The 19,145-nt window shown below is 35.8% G+C and overlaps 1 protein-coding gene across 1 annotated transcript in view; it reads right to left on the bottom strand.

Annotated features, from left to right (window-relative positions):
• Positions 1 to 19,145, bottom strand: part of DNAH14 (dynein axonemal heavy chain 14) — a 343,434-nt gene that overhangs the window by 221,624 nt on the left and 102,665 nt on the right. Inside the window, exons 15-17 of the mRNA XM_084979196.1 lie at positions 18,962 to 19,059; positions 14,514 to 14,680; positions 13,095 to 13,439 (exon numbers count right to left, since the gene is read on the bottom strand). Of these exons, the coding sequence (XP_084835322.1) occupies positions 13,095 to 13,439; positions 14,514 to 14,680; positions 18,962 to 19,059 (610 nt within the window). The remainder of the gene's footprint in view (positions 1 to 13,094; positions 13,440 to 14,513; positions 14,681 to 18,961; positions 19,060 to 19,145) is intronic.

Genomic DNA, 19,145 nt, shown 5'->3' with positions numbered 1-19,145 from the left:
ATTTTTTAAATCTCTTTTATTTATTTCCTCTTTGATCTTCATTATTTCTTTCCTTCTGCTTTTACATTTTGTTTCTTTTTCTCATTGTTTTAGGTGCTAGGTTGTTTGAGATTTTCTTGTTTTCCTAGGAAGGTCTGTATTGCCATAAACTTCTAAGAACTGCTTTTGCTGCATCCCCATTGTATTTGTATGGTTGTGTTTTCACTGTCATTTGTCTCAAGGTATTTAATTTCCTATCTGATTTCCTTGTAGAGTCACTGGTTTTTTAGTACATGTTGTCTAGTCTCCATGTAGTCATTTTTTCCTCATTTCTTTTCCTGTGGTTGATTTCTTGTTTCATGATGTTATAGCTTGAGAAGATGCTTGAAATAATTTCTATACTCTTAAATCTGCTGAGGTTTGTTTTTGCCCTAGTATGTGGTCAATCTCAGAGACTCTTCCTTGTGCACTTGAAAATAAAGTATATTCTGGTTTTGTTGTATGTAATGTTCTGTAAATATCCATTAAGTCTAACTTTTCCATTGTATCATTTAGGATTTCTGTTGTCTTACTGAGTTTCTATATAGAAGATCTGTCCATTAATGTGCATGAGATGTTAAAGTCTCCTATTATTATTCTATTCCCATCAATTTCTCCCTTTGTGTCTGTTATTATTTGTTCCATGAATCTGGGTGCTCCTGTATTTGTTTCATATATGTTGACAAGTATAAAATCCTCTTACTGTATTTATCCTTTTATCATTAAATACTGCCCTTTTTATTTTTCTTTATGGTCTTTGTTTTAAAGTGACTCGGGCTTTTCTGTCATTGGCATGAAATATCTTTTTCCAGTCCCCTCACTTTCAATTTATGTGTCCTTTGCCCTAAGGTGAGACTCTTGTAGGCAGCATACTATAGGCACTTGGGTTTTTTGTTTGTTTGTTTTTAATCCAGTCTGCCACTCTATGTCTTTTGATTGGAGCATCAGTCCACTGACATTTAAAGTAATTATTAATAAATATGTATTTACTGACATTTTAAACTTTCTATTTTGGTTGATTCTGTGCTTCTCCTTTGTCTGTTTATTTTTCTTTTGTGGTTAGATGATTTCCTTCTATTTTATGGTTGTGTCCTCTCCTTTTTGGTTTTTATGAATCTATTTTATGTTTTTGATTGGTGGTTGCCCTATATTTCAAGTATGTTAACCCCTTTCTCTATCTGTTTGCTTTAGACTGGTAGTCACATAGGCTCAGATACATTCTTTAAAAAAAAAAAAAAGCATATACATTTTCTTACTCTCCTTCCCCACATTTTATGATTTTGATGTCCTTTTTTACATTTTTATCCTTTTGCTGCTCCTTGTGTTTAACATGCTTTCGCAAATAGTTTTTTTTTTTTTAATCTGTATACTGGTTAATTTATTTCCTTTCCCACTCTGATTTCTTCCTTCCTACATGTTCTTGCTTCTTATCTACTTAAAAAAACCCTTCAGTAGTTTAGGATAAGTTTAATATTGCTGTTTTTAGTTTCTGCTTGTCTGAGAAATTCTTTATTTCTCCTATTTGAAATGATAATCCCCCAAAGTATTCTAGGTTGCAGATCTTTCCCTTTCAAGACTTTGAATGTATTTTGCCATTCCTTTCCAGCCCATAGCATTTCTATAGAGAAATCAGAGAACAGCCTTATGGTGGGTTTCCTTGTAATGAACTCTTTTTTTTTTTTTATCTTGCTGCTTTTAGAATCTTCTAACTTTTGCTATTTCTATTATAATATGTCTTGGTGTATGTCTGTTTGTGTTTATCTTGTTTGGGACCTTCTGTGCTTTCTGTATTTGGATATCTTGACTTCTTTAGGTTTTGGAAGTTTTCAGCCATAATTTCTTGAAACAGGTTTTCAATCCTCCTTTCTCTTTTTTCTCCTTCTGGAATCCCTATTATTTGTAGATTGGCAGGCTTTATATTATCTCATAGGTCTGTTATCTTGTTTTCACTTTTTTCCATTTAGCTTCTCCTGTTTTGCTTGGTTAATTTTCATTATCCTATCTTCTAGGTCAGATATTCTTTCTTCTGCATTATTAATTCTGCTATTCCATGCCTTTAGCTCAGCTTTATTCTTAGGAAATGAACTAATTTTTTTTTTGAATGCTATGATTTGTCTTCTTTAGAAAGGAGGTGAAGGCCTTCTACCTTTTTTAAAGTCTGTATGGTATGAGTGGGGCAATATTTATTCTTTACTTCTGATGGCTATTTCCATGGCTCTTTCCATGAGGAGGAGCTCCACTAGCCTAACTCTCCATGTGCCTCTTTCACCCCACACTGTTTCCCAGGGAAAGTGAAATGACTTCCATGACTGATGAGTTTAGAAGGAGAAACTGGGAAGGCATGGCCTAGGCCCTTTCTTTCAAAAGTCAATTTGTCCATGAATAGTATGTGTCCCTCTCTATTCACTGTCTTACAGTAAGAGGGGCTCACTGTAGCCAGGATGTTGGTAATTTTTTAGGGCAATCAATGTTGAGTGGGTTAAGTCTCTAATTCTGGGCTTCAGTTTTGAGAAAGTTAATTTAAAGCAAATATAAATTATATATTACAAGATCCACTTTATTATAAATGAGATATTTTTAATCTCTTTTGCCTTAATCTATGGTCTTCTCAGTTGGTTCAGCACTCATTCAAATAAGAGTGGTAATATTTATTAGATCCCCTAAAACTCAGCACATGGGAAGAAGTGTATAAGTAACCAAAGGGATGGGCTATGGCAGATACTTTAAGCTGACTAACTCAAAATCCAGCCCGTCTGATCTTTTTCTTGTCTTCTTCTATACCAAAGATTAGGAGTTTAAAATGTGCCATCTCAGCAGATCCATTTGCAGCTGGAGGTGGCACTGTACCAGCCCTGAGATACCAACACCCAAACTTCTTTTTGCATTAGACAATACTTTTGTTTCATAAATGTCTTTTGAGTTTTCTATTCCATGTTGGGTAATGCAATCCTAAATGAAATAGTGATTTTTCCGTTATAGGACTGCTGTGGATCTAAAAATAATGTCTTTCATTACATATAGAAAATAGTGCCTTTCATCTAATACATGCTTTTCAATCCTTTCTTAAACCATTTGTAGCATTAAAAACTAGTAAATATCTCCTCCTTCTTAAAATACTCTCTTGCTTTTCCTTATCTTTGGCTGCTCTTTCTTAGTATACTTTGCACACTTCTTTTCCTTGAACAATCCCCAATATGTTGAACAATCCCCTGATATCCCTCAGGTTTCTATTGTAGGTCATTTTATATTCTTATCACACATATAAACAAAGGAATTCTCATTCACTTTGATGATTTCATTGACCAGGTATATGCTAGCCATTTAATATATGTTTGCAGTCTAGACACTGAGCCAATATTCAGACACATTTACCTGAGTATATCTTCTCGAATATGACACAATTTAACAAGCAATATGTTCCCTCTCCCAGTGAACTACATCACTGCCCACTCTGCTGACTAACCCAAAAACCTGAAAGCATCATTGATACCCGCCTCTCTCTTTTTCTTACACTCAATCACTAAATCCTATTGATTCCATCTCTTAAATATATTTCAAATCCATATACTTCTCATACTCTATTATTGTTACTTCCCTAGTTCAAGCTATCATCACCTCCCCCAAGATTACAGAAACAGTTTTTTTTTATCCTGTATTGTCCCACTTTAATCCCTTCTTTACCCTGTAGTTAGAGTGGTTCTTACAAAAATGAAAATTTCGTCATGTCATTTCCCTGTTTAGAATCTTGCAAAGGTTGCCAACAGGGAAAGGAGGCAGAAAGTGGTGGGAAGTACTATTTTAGACAAGGTGGTCAGAGGTTTCTTTGAGGAAGTGACATGGGATCAAAGACCTAACAAATGTAATAAATTCAGGGTTTTTCTGAAGATAATATATATCATGTACGTTTTCCAAGTACATGTTTTAAAATTATGATCTACTAATCTTAAAGATTCTCATGCAGAGTAAAATCAGCATCATGGCAGCTTTAGGATGCTCTCTTTGTCTCTCCCCTTTAATCCAAAACTAGTAAAACATCCACAACTCACAAAGGTTCCTCTGCCCAACACACCAGAATGCCAGAGAATTGCACACATCTGTACACCTAAATGTAGATAAACTGGGCATATAGAGGAGGCATAATGGGAGAACAGTGGAAGTGGTGCCTGTAATCCTAGCCCCTGGACATGGTAGCTGAACCCACAACCCCAGAAAACCTACTGGCAGTAGGAGAGGTGGGGTACAAGATCTAGCCTCTCAGCTTCAGTGGCACATTCAGGCAAGAGAACAGGGAAACAGCGGCACTGAGGCCTATGACCCCCATTCCCTTCAAATGGAAACTCAACTCAAGTCCCCCTCCTACAGTGACTGCACCTGAAAATCTAAAAACCATGCGCCTGGCAGAGGTGTCCATGACCTTGATTTCCTTCCACCTATCTCTTTCCCTCAGCAGTGGAGCCTGCAAACCAAGTAACCCCAGAAATGATGAAGGCACTTGCCATCCTTGTGTCCCAGGTAGTAACACCAACAGAAGTAACACCTGAAATAGCAAGGCACTAGTGCCCCCAGAAACAGAAGCAAACATGAAGGCACTGGTGACGCCTCTATTAGAGGTAGTGGAAAGTGAAAAGTACTCATTTTCAAATTTGTTTAAAGCAGCCCAGGTAAAAGAAATAAAAACATTGTGCTAAGAAGGAAGGGAAACATAAGAATAATAGGTATTCCAGAAGGAGAAGAGAGAAGGGAAAAGAGATTCTATTTAAAGAAATAATAGCTGAGAACATTCCAAACCTGGAGAAGAAACTGGATATACAAGTCCATGAAATTATGAGAACATCTAATTACTTCAGTGCAAAAAGACTTTCTCCATGATATATTAAAATTCAAAAAGTCAATTACCAAGAAAGAAATTTAAAGGCACCAGGGAAAATAAGATGGTAACCTACAAAGAAATCTCCACTGTCCTATCAGCAAATTCCTCACAGAAAATCTACGGGCTGGGAGAGAGTGGAATAATATACTCAAAATGTTGAGAAATTAAAAACTGTCAACCAAGAATACTCTATCCAGCAAAATTATCCTTCATATATGAAGGAGAAGTAAAGCCTTTCTCAGAAAAACAAGAGCTAAAGGAGTTCATCACCACTGAACTTGCCTTTCAAGAAATACCCAAAGGAGCTCATTTATCTGAAACAAAACGGCAAAAGTACACAAAAGTAAATAGGTAAATAGACAATCACAAAACTGCAACTCTACTCAGAATAAGTTGTTAATTACTAAATTATAGCATAAAGTTTAAAGAGAAAAAAGCAGTAAAAATAACTACAGCTTTTTCAATTCAGCAGTAAACTCCAAAAATAAAAAGGGACAACTTGAGACAACATAAACACAAAAGGGGAAGAGGAAAAGTATAAAATACATACAGGCAAATGAAGATAAGACGCTATCAGCAGAAAAAGGACTATTTTATTTATGAGATGCTTTATACAAACTTCAAGGTAACCATAAAACACAAATCTAAAGCAGAGACATGAAACACATGCAAAAAAGGAAACTGAGAAAAGTATCACAGAAAACCAACCAAACTAAAATGGCAGGCAGAAACACAAGGAAAACAAACAATGGAGATATGGAGCAACCAGGAAATGTCACACAAAACGGCAGTACTAATTCCTCACTTTTATCAATAATCAGCCTAAAAGTTAATTGATTTAATTCACCAATCAATAGACACAGAGTGGCTGGCTGGGTTGAAGAACTAAGATCCATCTGCTTGCTAACTCCAGGAGACTCATCTTAGCTCTAAAGACCAAACACAGACTCGAAGTGAAGGGATAGAAAGTGATACTCCAAGGATACGGCAGCCAAAAGAAAGTGAATGTGGCCATATTCAAATCAGAAAAATAAACTTCAAGCCAAAAATTGTAATGAAAGACAAAGATGGACACTCAGTACTGGTAAAGGGACAAGTCATCAAAAAGACATACCTGTTATTAATATATATGTAGCTATAATAGCAATTAATGACAAATTTAAAAGGAGGACTTGACAGAAACACAGTAATAGTAGTGGACTTTAACATATCAGTTACATCAACGGATAGATCATCTGGATAGAAAGTCAACAAAGATACAGTAGCCTTATATGAAAGATAAACAGATGGCTCTGATAGATTTATAGAGAATATTCCATCCAAATGCAGCAAAATATACTTTATTTTCAAGTGCAAATTGATCATTTTCAAAGATAAATCATGTTCTGGGACAGAATATAAATATCAATTAATTTAAGAAGATTGAAATCATATCAAGTATCATTTCTGATACTAGAAATCAACTACAAGAAGAAAGTTGGGAAAATCACAAATATGTGGAAATTAAACATGATACTGAACAACTATTGAGTCAAAAAATAAATCAAAGGAGAAATTTGAAAATACCTGGAAATAAACAAAAATACAACATACCAAAATCTACAGCATGCAGCAAATTCAATACTAGAAGGAAAGCTTATAGCAATACAAGTCTACCTGAAAACACACACACACACACACACACACACACACACACACACACACACACACACACAAAATCCCCCCAAAACAATCTAGCCTTATATCTAAAGGAACTAGGAAAAAAAACCCAAAACTCAAAGTCAGCAGAAGGAAGCAAATTATGTAGATCAGAACAGAAATAAATGAAATAGAGAAGAAAAAGACAGTAGAAAAGATCAATGAGGCTAAGAGCCAGTTCTTTGAAAAGAAAAAAAAAAAAAAAACAGATAAATCTGCAACTCTAGTCACTAAGAAAAAAAAGAGAAGGCTCAGATAAATAAAATCAGAAACGAATGAGGAAAAATTACAATGGACACCACAGAAATACAAAGGTTTATAAGAGAACATTATGAACAGCTATATAAGAACAAATTGAACAACATAGAAGAAATGGACAAATTATTAGAATCATATAACCTTGCCAAACTGAATCATGAAAAATAGAAAATCTCAATAGACCAATAACTGCAAAAGAGATTGAAATAGTAATCAAATACCTCCCCCAAAAACACAAGTCCAGGACCTGTCAGCATCACAGGTGAATTCTACCAAACATCCAAAGATTCACGCTTATTCTTCTCAAACTCTTTTCAAAAACTGAAGAAGGGAGAACACTTTATTTTATGGGGACAACATTATCCTGATACCAAAGTCAACAACACACAAAAAAGCCAAAATTATAGGCCAATATCTCTGAAGAACATAAATGTGAAAATCCTCTACAAAATACTAGATAACTTCTTACATCAATATATTAAAATGATCATACACTATGATCAAGTTGGATTTATTTCAGGGATGCAGGATGGTTCAACATCTGCAAATCAACATGATATATCACATTAACAAAAAAAAAGGATAAAATAATGATCTCAGAGGACAACAAGATGGCAGAGTAGAAAATGTGGAGCTCAGCTCCCCCTATATCAAAAATACATCTACATCTGGGACAAGTCTCAGAGAAAACCAACTGAAAGCTGGCAGAAGATCTCTTACTCAACAAAAACTGCTGGCTAACTGTCAGCCCTCCCACAGAAACATGAATTTGGCAGATTTTAGGAGGTTGTATATGGTAGGCATTGGGAGACTGTGCAAGACAGCTTAATATCAGCTCTTGGTGCTTCTATTCCAACAACTAGAGAGTAGACCCTACCACTGATAGAGCTATGACAAGCACAGAGCAAGAGACCCTGCCCAAAAGGTGAGATGTGGCATGTATCCACCTACCAAGAACAGTTCTGTAAAAATATTGGACTCACATAGTCTACACAAGGACACTCTCACCTAAAAACACACCTTCAAGACCATAGTAGATTACATTTTTCCTAAATACACGTGTCAAAGAAATATAAGTAAAATGTAAAAGCAAAGGAACTACTTCCAACTAAAACAATAGAAATCCCCTGAAAGAGCAGAGAAACTGACTTCTAGAGTCTACTGAATTCAAAAAGGTGGTAATAAAAATGCTAACTGATTTAAGAAAGACTACTGACAGAAATGCAAATCACTGTAACAAGGAACTAAAAAACTATACAGAGAAGCCAATCAAATTAGACAACTCAATTGCCAAGATAAAACCCAAGCTAAAGGCAATGAATAGCATACTAAATAATGCAGAAGAAAGAATAAGGGATCTGGAAGACGTAACAATGGAAATCATCCAGTTAGAAGAGCAGACAGAAAGACAAAATAAAAAAATGAAAGCAACACCTGTAATATATAGGAGAAAAAAAAGTGCCTAGGTATGTATAATGGGGGCTCCATAATAAAAAGAGTGCAAGAAGGAGATGAAAATGTATTTGAAGAAAGTATGGCTGATAACTTTCCAAACCTACAGAAGGAAACAGATATCTAAGTACAGAAAGTATAGAGAGTCCCAAACAAGATGAACCCATATAGACTCACACTAAGACATAAAACTAAAATGGCAAAAGTTAAAGACAAGATTCTTAAAAATGGCAAGAGAAAAACAAGTCACAAACAAGGGAATCCCCATAAGGCTATCAGCTGATTTATCTGTAGAAATGTTACAGGGGACCAGAAGGGAATGGCAAGATATAGTCAAAGTCCTGAAAGGGAAAAATCTGCAACCAAGCATACTCTACACAGCAAAATTGTCATTTGTAACAAAAATCATGATAAATAATCTCTCAGACAAGCAAAAATGAAAAGAATACATTGATACCTAACCTCTTCTAAAAGAAATAAAGAAGAGCCTTCTATAAATAGAGAAGAAGCAAGCATCTATAGGAAAGACAAATTCACAACAGGAAAGGCAAAAACAAAAGAATTGAAATTCACTTACTTATTACACAAAAAAACTAATAAATACATTTGTGAAAATGATTATAAGTACAATGAACAGCACAAAGAAAAACATGAAGATAGAAAGTATGACATCAAAATTACAAAAAGTGTGGAGTTCCCATTGTGGCGCAGCAGAAACGAATCCTACTAGGAACCATGAGGTTGAGGGTTTGATCCCTGCCCTCGCTCAGTGGGTTAAGGATTCAGTGCTGCTGTCAGCTGTGGTGTAGGCCAGCAGCTGTAGCTCCAATTCAACCCCTAGCCTGGGAACCTCTATATGCCACGGGTGCAGCCATAAAAAGCAAATAAATAAATAAATAAATAAATAAATAAATAAATAAATAAAAATAAATTACAAAATGTGGGGGAACAAAGTAAAAAAATGTAAATCTTTTAGAACGTCTGAGCTTATATAATTATTAGTTTAAAGCAAGTATATATAATTATAGGTCAACATACTTCAAAACCATGATAACTACAAGTCAAAAACATACAACAGATTCACAGAAACCAAAAAGAAAGAAACTCAAGCATACTACAGAAGAAAGCCATCAAATCACAAAAGGAAAAACAAAAAGAAGAACAAAGGATCAAGGAAGAAGTATAAAATCATGAGGAAATCAAGGTGGCAATAAGTGCAAATCATCAATAATTACTTTAAATGTCAATGGACCAAATATTCCAATCAAGAGATATAGAATGGCAGACTGGATAATAAACAAGAGCCTACAATATGCTGTTTACAAGAGACCTACTTTAGGTCAGAAGACAGACTGAAAGTGAGGGGATAGAAAAAAATATTTCATGCAAATGGAAATGACTAGAAATTGGGGGTAGAAATACTCACATGAGACAAAATGGTCATTACAACAAAGACCATAGAGAAAGACAAAGAAGGATGCTATATAATGATAAAAGGATCAATATAAGAGGATATTACACTTCTTAATGTATATGCATGCAATACAGGAACACCTAAACAAATAAATGAATACTAACAGATATAAGGGAAGAAATTAATGGGAATCCAATAATAGTAGGAGACTTTAGCACCCCAGTGACATTGGTGGACAGATATTCCAGACAGGAAAAACCAGTAAGACAAGAGAGAACCAAAAATGATACAATAGAATAGTTAGCCTTGGAGTTCCCGTCGTGGTGCAGTGGTTAACGAATCCGACTAGGAACCATGAGGTTGCGGGTTCGGTCCCTGCCCTTGCTCAGTGGGTTAACAATCCGGCGTTGCCGTGAGCTGTGGTGTAGGTTGCAGACGCGGCTCGGATCCCGCGTTGCTGTGGCTCTGGCGTAGGCCGGTGGCTACAGCTCCGATTCAACCCCTAGCCTGGGAACCTCCATATGCCGCGGGAGCGGCCCAAGAAATAGCAACAACAACAACAACAGCAATAACAACAACAACAAAAGACAAAAAAAAAAGAATAGTTAGCCTTAATTGAAACGACAAAACCCTACATCCAAAACAAAAACAACTCAAAATACATATTATTTCCAAGCACATACAGAACGTTCTCTAGAATAGGCCACATAATAGGACATAAAAATGCCTCAACAAATTTAAGAAGAAACTATTTCAAGCATATTTTCTGACCACAATAGCATGAAACTAGAATTCACTCACAGACAAATAAATGAGCAAAAACCAATTACATGATGACTAAATAACATGCTACTAAAAAAAATCCAATGGATCAATGAGGAAATCAAAAAGGAAATTTTAAAAATACCTCTAGGCAAAAGACAATAAAAATAACTACAAAATCTATGGGATGCAATAAAAGTACTCCTATGAAGGAAATTCATAGTGATACAGGCTTTCCTCAAAAAACAAGAAAAATCTTAAACAACCTACCAACCACCTAAAAAAAATTAGAAAAAGAAAAAACAAAACCTAAACTCAGCAGAAGGAGGTAAATAATAAAGGAGAGAGAGGAAACAATAAAGTTTAAAAAACAATAGAAAAATCAAGAGAACCAATAGATGCGGAAAAGGCATTTGATAAAATTCAACATCCATTCATGAGAAAAACTCAACAAAGTGGATACAGAGTAAATATATCTCAACATAACAAAGACAGTTTATTACAAACCCACAGCTGATATAATACTCAACAGTGAAAAGATGAAAGCCTTCCTGCTAAATTTTGGACAAGACAAAGATGCCTACTCTCACCACTTCTATTCAGCATAGTATTAGAAGTTCTAGCCACAGCAATCAGACAAGAAAAAGAAATAAAAGGTATACAAATTGGAAGGGTAGAGGTAAAATTTCCATTACACTGAGATGACATGATACTATATATAGAAAAACCATAAACTATGATTTCAGCAAGTTAGCAGGATAAATGGTAATATACAGAAATCTGTACCATTCCTTTTCATTAACAATGAAATACCAGAAAGTAAAAAACAACCATTTAAAATTCCATCAAAAAATTAAAATACCTAGGAATAAACCTAACCAAGAAAGTAAAAGATCTACATGTGATGAACTATAAAACATTGATAAAAAAAAACTGAAGATGATTCAAAGAAATGGGAAAAATATCACATGCTCTTGGATTAGAAGAATTAATACTGTTAAAATAGTCATATTACCTAAAGCAATCTACAGGTTTAATACCATCCCTATCAAATTACCTATGACATTTTTCATAGAACTAGAACAATCCAAAAATGTGTATGAAACTACAAAAGACCCAGAACTGCCAAAGCAATCCTGAGGAAAAAGAACAAAGCTGGAGGCATAACTCTCCCAGATATCAGGCAATACTATGAAGCTACAGTCATCAAAATAGTGTGGTACTGGCACAAAAACAGACATATGGATCCATGAAACAGAACAGAGAGGCCAGAAACTCACACACCTCAGTAAATTAATCTTTGACTAAGGAGGCAAGAATATACAATGGAGAAAAGACCATCTTCAGCCAGTGGTGTTGGAAAGGGGAATAGCTTCATGTGAATTAATGAAATTAGAAACTCCCTACCACCATACATGAAAATAAACTCAAAATGTCTTAAAGACAAATAAAAAGACATCACACCATAAGACTCCTAGAAGAGAATATAGGCAACACATTCTCTGGCAAAAGTCAGCACTATTTTCTTATCAGTCTTCTAAGACAAAAAAATTAAAATTAAACAATTGGGACCTAATCAAACATCTAAGATTTTGCACAGCTGAGGAAACCATAAACAAAATGAAAAGACAATCTATGGACTGGGAGAAAATAGTTGCAAATGATGCAACTGGCAAGGGCTTAATTTCCAAAATATACAGGCAGCTCATACAATTCACTTATATGTGGAATCAAAAAATAATGTACATGTACGTATTTATGAAACAGACTCAGAGACATAAAATACAAACTTATGGTTACCAAAAGGGAAATGGTGGGAGAGGAATGAATAGTAAGTGTCAGATTAATAGATACACATCACTAATCTATAAAATAGATAAACAAAAAAGGATTTGCTGTACAGCATGGGGAACCATATTCAATATTGTACAATAATCTATAACGCCAAAGATTCTGAAGTTTTATATATGTATATACATAAATGAATCACTTTGCTGTACCCTTGAAACTAACAAGATATCATACATCAATTATATCTCAATTTTAAAAATCAAAAAAAGGTAATGATGACCACAGATGTAGAAAAAGCATTTGACAAGATCCACCATCTATTTACAATAAAAATGCTCAATAAAATGGGTATAGAAGGAATGTAACACCACACACACACACACACACACACACACACACACACACGTGCAATAGAATACTACTCGGCCACAAAAAGATGAAGTTTCACCATGTGTGACAACCTGGATAGACCCTGAAGATCTTACGTAATGTGCTGTAAGTCAGAATAAGTAATACCAACACCATATGACTTCAACAAATTGTAATAAACAAATTAATAAAAATAAACCCATTGATACAGAGAGCAGAGCAGTGGTTACCAGAGGAAAAGGAAAGAGAGGAAGGGGGCAAAACGGGTAAAGGAGGTCAACTGTACGGTGATGGACAGAACGAAACTGTTGGTGATGAGCATGCTACAGTGTATAGAGAAACAAAAATATAATGTTGCAGACATGAAATTTACATAATGTTATAAACCAATGTTACCTCTGTAAAGTGTTACAGATTTTTAAGAAAAGATTCTCATGCAATGGCAATTTTCAAAATATTTACCTGCAATAGATTTTCATGCCTTTTTTCGATTACAGATCTCAAGAGGTTTTGGATCATATGTATGATGTTCTCGACATATGGTAAGCATTGTGACTGATAATCAGAACTCAAAACGTTGAAAATGCCAATGCGCTTCTCGATGGCCATACTGACAACCTGCCTAAGATAGTTTCTGAATTTAGCTAGTAGAGTTTTAAACTGTGTTGAATTTAATTTTTCCAAAGATGCTATTTCGGTACTTGCTATTTTGGCCTTCTCTACCATGGTACGATATTTTATAAACTGGCAGCTGTAAACATTAACTAGGCCCATTGAACTTCCAATAATAGTCAGGAGATTCACAATCTGTAAATAAGAATGTTAAAAAGTCAGAATTTCATTTTAAGAGTGATAACAGTGTGGTTTAATATGCTAATGGTTCTGTTAAACTATTTTAAACAGTTTTATGTAAAGCTAATTTTGTTAAAAACCTCTATTAAATACTTAAATATGCTGGAGGTATAACACTTTAAGAAATTTAGATGCCTCTTTCTATTTCACTTTTACGTAAAGGCTTATTAGGCTATTTAAATTACTATTAGTGTGCTATTTTGAGCCACGTAGTAGAGACATCAATCATTTATTCCTTTGCTTGTCACACCTTGTTTTAGGGTACATGCTCTATGCATAGCCCTGGAAAAGCTCAGTTCTATATACCATGGACTTTATCCCATCCCCAAGATACAGCTACTTTGAGCAGGACAGAATCTTGACCTAAGCTAAGAAAACTAGATTATTTTGTGAATTTGGACAAAAAGCACCTAGATGGCAATGGAAAAAGCTGGGGCCATGGTACATGAACATACTGGCAAGTCAATATTATGAGGGAATCATAAAAGAGAAAAAGCTCATTTGTATGGTGAAGGTTGGCAAAATATACATGAGGAGATAGGCTGGTAATGATTTTCCAATTGCCAGTAATTATAATACACTATTTTCTTTAATAAATCCCTTTCATGTAAGAATTTTAGTGTGTTTCTGCTCCTCAAACCAAATATTTCTTCAGATAAACTGTTGTGGTTTTTTGGTGTGTTTGTTTTTTTCTTTTTGTGGCTGCACCTGCAACAAATGGAAATTCCTGGGCTACAGGCTAAATCAGAGCTACAGCTGCCGGCCTGTATCACAGCCACAGCAATGTGGGATCTGAGCCACGTCTGTGACCTGCACCACAGCTCATGCCAATGCCGTGATTCCTAACCCACTGAGTGAGGCCAGGGATGGAACCCACATCCTCATGGGTACTAGTCAGATTCCTTTCTGCTGCACCACAATGGGAACTCCAAGGCCAGGGACTGAATCCACACCCTTGCGGGTCCTGTGTCAGGTTCTTAACAAGCTGAGCATTGATAGGAACTCTTGAAAAACTGTTTTTAAACTTACTTTATTTTGGTAGGTAGGATCCATTTCAAAAAGGATCTGACAATCTGGCCACCTGGTTTGATTCTTATAGTCTATTACACTTTTTCTCTTATTAGGTAAATCCGTAATTAAAGCGAAATCGATAAAGTTAGATAGGCGAGGGTCTTGGCAAAGAGGAATAATTTTGGCTAAAATATATAATTCAAAGGTCAGTATTTTCAGAAGTCTTATTGAAAGCAACACCTTAAAATTATTTACGACATCTACAATTACTCAAATCTGAAGCTGATTTATTCTGAGGGCTAGACAGTATCCTATACTGATAAATGGAATTTAAAGACAGGTGTAAAAATATGGACTTAATATTACATGGAAACAAAAGAATCACTCACAGGTATTGCACGGTGGCATACTTAAAAGAAAAACTGAGAAGTCACTGAGTTAACAAGCACTTCAAGTTTATCTCTATGTAAAAAGCATTATACCACTGTGAATATACAAAGATTACAAGACACCGTCTTCAGTGGCCATTAGAAAAATGCAAATTAAAACCATAATGAGTTATCACCACACGCCTATTAAAATGGCTTCTTTTTGAAGGGGTGGGGCCAGATGGCAGAGGAGCAGGACGTGGAGTACACTTTCTCTGACAAATATATCAAACATACATCTACATGTGGAGTATTTCTCACAGAAAATCTACTAAGCACTGTCAGAAGAGCTCAGACTTCCAAAAGGGAAGGAAAAGTTCCAAGTAACTGGGTAAGACAAAAGAGAGAGGGAGAAAGGAATTGGGATGGGATGAGCGCCCCTGGGCGGAGCTGTGAAAGAGGAGCAGCCACTGCACACCAGGAAGGCCCCTCACTGGAAGAGAGAACAGCTGGGACGGGGAGATGTGGAGCCTTGACAGACTGCAGCAAGCCTTTTGCAGAGGGCAAACCAGAGAAAGACATGCAAAGTCAGATGGTACCACCCAGAAAACTCCAGTCAGAGGCTTGACCAGTAAGGTGGGCAGGGGCTGGACACTGAAGCTTGGGCTTTGGAGGTCAGAACTTGGCTGTGAGAAGACAACCTGAGGGAGCTAGGGTGGAGTGCATCATAATTGAGGGAGACTGGAAGAAGCCTGGGCCCGACAGAGAGGTGTAGCACCATTGCTGGATGGCAAGAGAAGGGAGGGCTAGGACCGCCAGAGGTACTTCTTTCTCCATGTGCAGGCTCTCAGGCCACAGGGCACCACTTGCCTGAGCTCCTGTGGCAGGTGCTAGCCACTATGGTCATCTTGGACTCCAGAGCAGGAGCAGACCACTGCTTTCACTGAGAGTCTCATGGGCGGGCAACAGTCACTACTCCTTCCTTCCTGGGGAGGCACAAGGCCCACTGCTGCCACCCCCAGAAGGCCCACAACTGCAACCAGGCACCAACCCCTCCCTGCCCCTTCCCCAGGAGTGAACATGGCTCTCAAGAGGTCTAAGAAATTGTAGAATAAAAACCACATTATCATTTCAATAGATGCAGGAAAACCTTCTGACAAAATCTAACACCAATTTCCAATAAAAACCCTCCAGAACGTAGGCAGAGAGGGAAGCTACTTCCACATAATAAAGGCCATATATGACAAACCTACAGTTAACATCATTCTCAGTGGTGAAAAGCCGAACAAATTCCTACTAAGATCAAAAACAAGACAATGGTGTCCACTCTCACCACTTTTATTCAATATAGTCTTGGTAGTCTAGCCATGGCAGTCAGAGAAGAAAAAGAAAAGGAATAAAATTGGAAAGGAAGAAGTTAAAACTACCACTGTTTGTAGATGATAATACCATACACAGAAAATCCTGAACATGCTACCAGAAAATTCTTGGCACTCATCCATGAATTCAGAAAAGCTGTAGGACAGAAAGTTAACACACAGAAATCTATTGCATTCCTATATACTAACAATGAAAGTTCAAGAAGAGAAATTAGGGAAACAGTCCCATTTACCATCACTTCAAAAAGAATAAAATATCTAGGAATAAACCTACCTAAAGAGACAAAAACCCTACACTCTGAAAACTGAGACATTGATGAAAGAAATCAATGATGACACACAGACAGAAAGTTATATCATACTCTTGGATTGGAAGAATCAATAATGTCAAAATGACTATACTGCACAAGGCAATCTGCAGATTCAGTGCAATCCCTATTGAACTAACATTAGCATTTTTCACAGAACTAGAATAATTTTTAAAATTTGTATGGAAACACAAAAGACCCCAAATGGCCTAAGCAATCATGAGGAAGAAAAATGTAGCAGGAGTAATCAAGTTTCCTGACTTCAGACTACACTACAAAGGCACAGTCATCAAAATAGTATGGTTCTAGCACAAAAAAACCCCAGAAATATAGATCAGTGAAATAGGACAGAAAGCCAAGAAATGAACCCACACAACTATGTTCAACTAATCTATGACAAGGAGGCAAGAATACACAGTGGAGAAAAGACAGTCTCTTCAATAAATGGTGCTGGGAAAATAGGACAGCTACATGTGAAAAAATGAAATTAGATTACTCTCTAATATCACACACAAAAATAAACTCAAAATGGTTAAAGACCTAAATATAAGACCAGATACTTTAAATCTCTTAGATGAAAACACAGGCAAACACTCTCTGACATAAACCAAAGTAATATCTTTCTTAATCAACTTCCTAGAGTGATGAAACTAAAAACAAACAAACAAAAAACAAATGGGACCTCATTAAACTTAAAAACTTTTGTACAGCAAAGGAAACCATAAACGAAACAAAAAGATAATGCACAGAATGGGAGAAAATATTTGCAAAGGAAGCAATGGACAAGGGATTAATCTCCAAAACATACAAACACTTCCTGCAGTTCAATATCAAAAAAACAAACCCAATCAAAAAATGGGCAGAAGATCTAAAGAGACATTCTGCAAAGAAGACATACGGATGGCCAAAAAACACATGAAAAAAATGCTCAACACTAATTATTAGAGAAATGCAAATCAAAACTGCTATAAGGTACCACCTTACACCAGCCACAGTGGCCATCATCAAAAAGTCTACAAACTATAAATATTAGAGAGGGTGCAGAGAAAAGAAAACCTTCTTACACTGTTGGTGGGACTATCAATTGGTGCAACTATGGAAAACAGTATAGAGGTTTTTCAAAAAACTAAAAATAGATCTACCATATGGATTAATCAATATCACTCCTGGGCATCTATCTGGAGAAAAACCTAATTTGGAAAGATTAACTCCAATGTTCACTGCAGCACTATTTACAATAGCCAGGACATGGAAACAACCTAAATGTCCATCGACAGAGGAATGTATAAAAAAGATGTAGTACATATATACAATAGAATACTACTCGACCAGAAAAAAGAATAAAATAATGCCATTCGCAGCAACATGGATGGACCTAGAGATTATCACACTAAGTGAAGTTAGCAAAAGAAAAACATATGATATCACTTATATGTGGAATCTGAAAAAAGCATACAAATGAACTTATGTGCAGAACAAGAAGAGACTCACACACTTTAAAAAAAAAACATAAACTAGGGGACTTGGGGGAGGGATGGACTGGGGATTTAGGACTGGCATATGCTTGCTGAGGGATGTTCAGTGATTGATTAACGGGGACCTACTATAAAGCACAGAGAACTCTACCTCATCTTCTTTGATAATCTCTGTGGGAAAAGAATCTAAAAGAGAATGTATGTGTGTACATGTACAACTGAATCACTTTTTTGTACAGCGCAAATTATCACAATATTGTAAATCAACTATACTTCAGTAAAACTTTAAACAATGAAATTAAAGCCTTTCACAGCAAAATAAAGGATGAAGTTTTTCAAAAACACACACACACCCACACAAAAGAATGAATGAATTCCTGAGGCTTGCAGAGAAAAATAAAATAATGCACTAGATACCAGTTTAGGCTGGAAAATGGGTCCTCTGAACTCAGCAAACTATCATGATGTGACTATAAATGAGGCAGTATTTAAGGAGTTGCCAAGGGTTTTACTTTTTATAATTCTGCAAGATTTAAAGAAGGGCTATTTAGGTCAAGCCAGTAATTTCCATGTAATTTCAGATTATATCACATAGCTGGAAAAGAATTTTTTAAATATTTTAAGGTGGAACACTTTCTGTTATGCTATGACACAGAAGATATTGCTCATTTATTCTAACTCTGATATAATTCGGTAGTACATTCTCAAAAAATTCAAACCTTGGGCTGTTTTCGTAATTCCCAACACATGCACTCAATGGCTGTGTTTATAATTCACATGTCCTCAAATAATTCCAAATTCACCTCGACTCCAAAGAGTGTGAATTTATGATTTCCTAATACATTGTAATATCTGCCACATCTTCCTGGGATGTCTAAACTTAAGAAAATATTGCAAAGAAGACAATGTATTTAACTAAACTTTAAAAATACTTACTTATACATTTTTCTATATCAGTTATCATATTTTGAATTTTTACTGAAAACTCCAATCTGTTGGGACTTATGAAGAGGGTTGTAGGGAATTCTAAAAATCTAAGAGAAAATAACAAAAGCATATGTAAGAAGAATGCAGTAACATATAAAATACAGTTACCTGTAATTTCAAAAATGTCACTACT

This window comes from Sus scrofa, chromosome 10, assembly GCF_054392235.1.
Source record: "Sus scrofa isolate SSC_HxYL_T2T_F1_AM1 chromosome 10, Sscrofa_HxYL_maternal_Yorkshire_Landrace_v2.0, whole genome shotgun sequence".
NCBI lineage: Eukaryota > Metazoa > Chordata > Mammalia > Artiodactyla > Suidae > Sus > Sus scrofa.
This window is presented reverse-complemented; position numbering and strand designations above follow the sequence as displayed.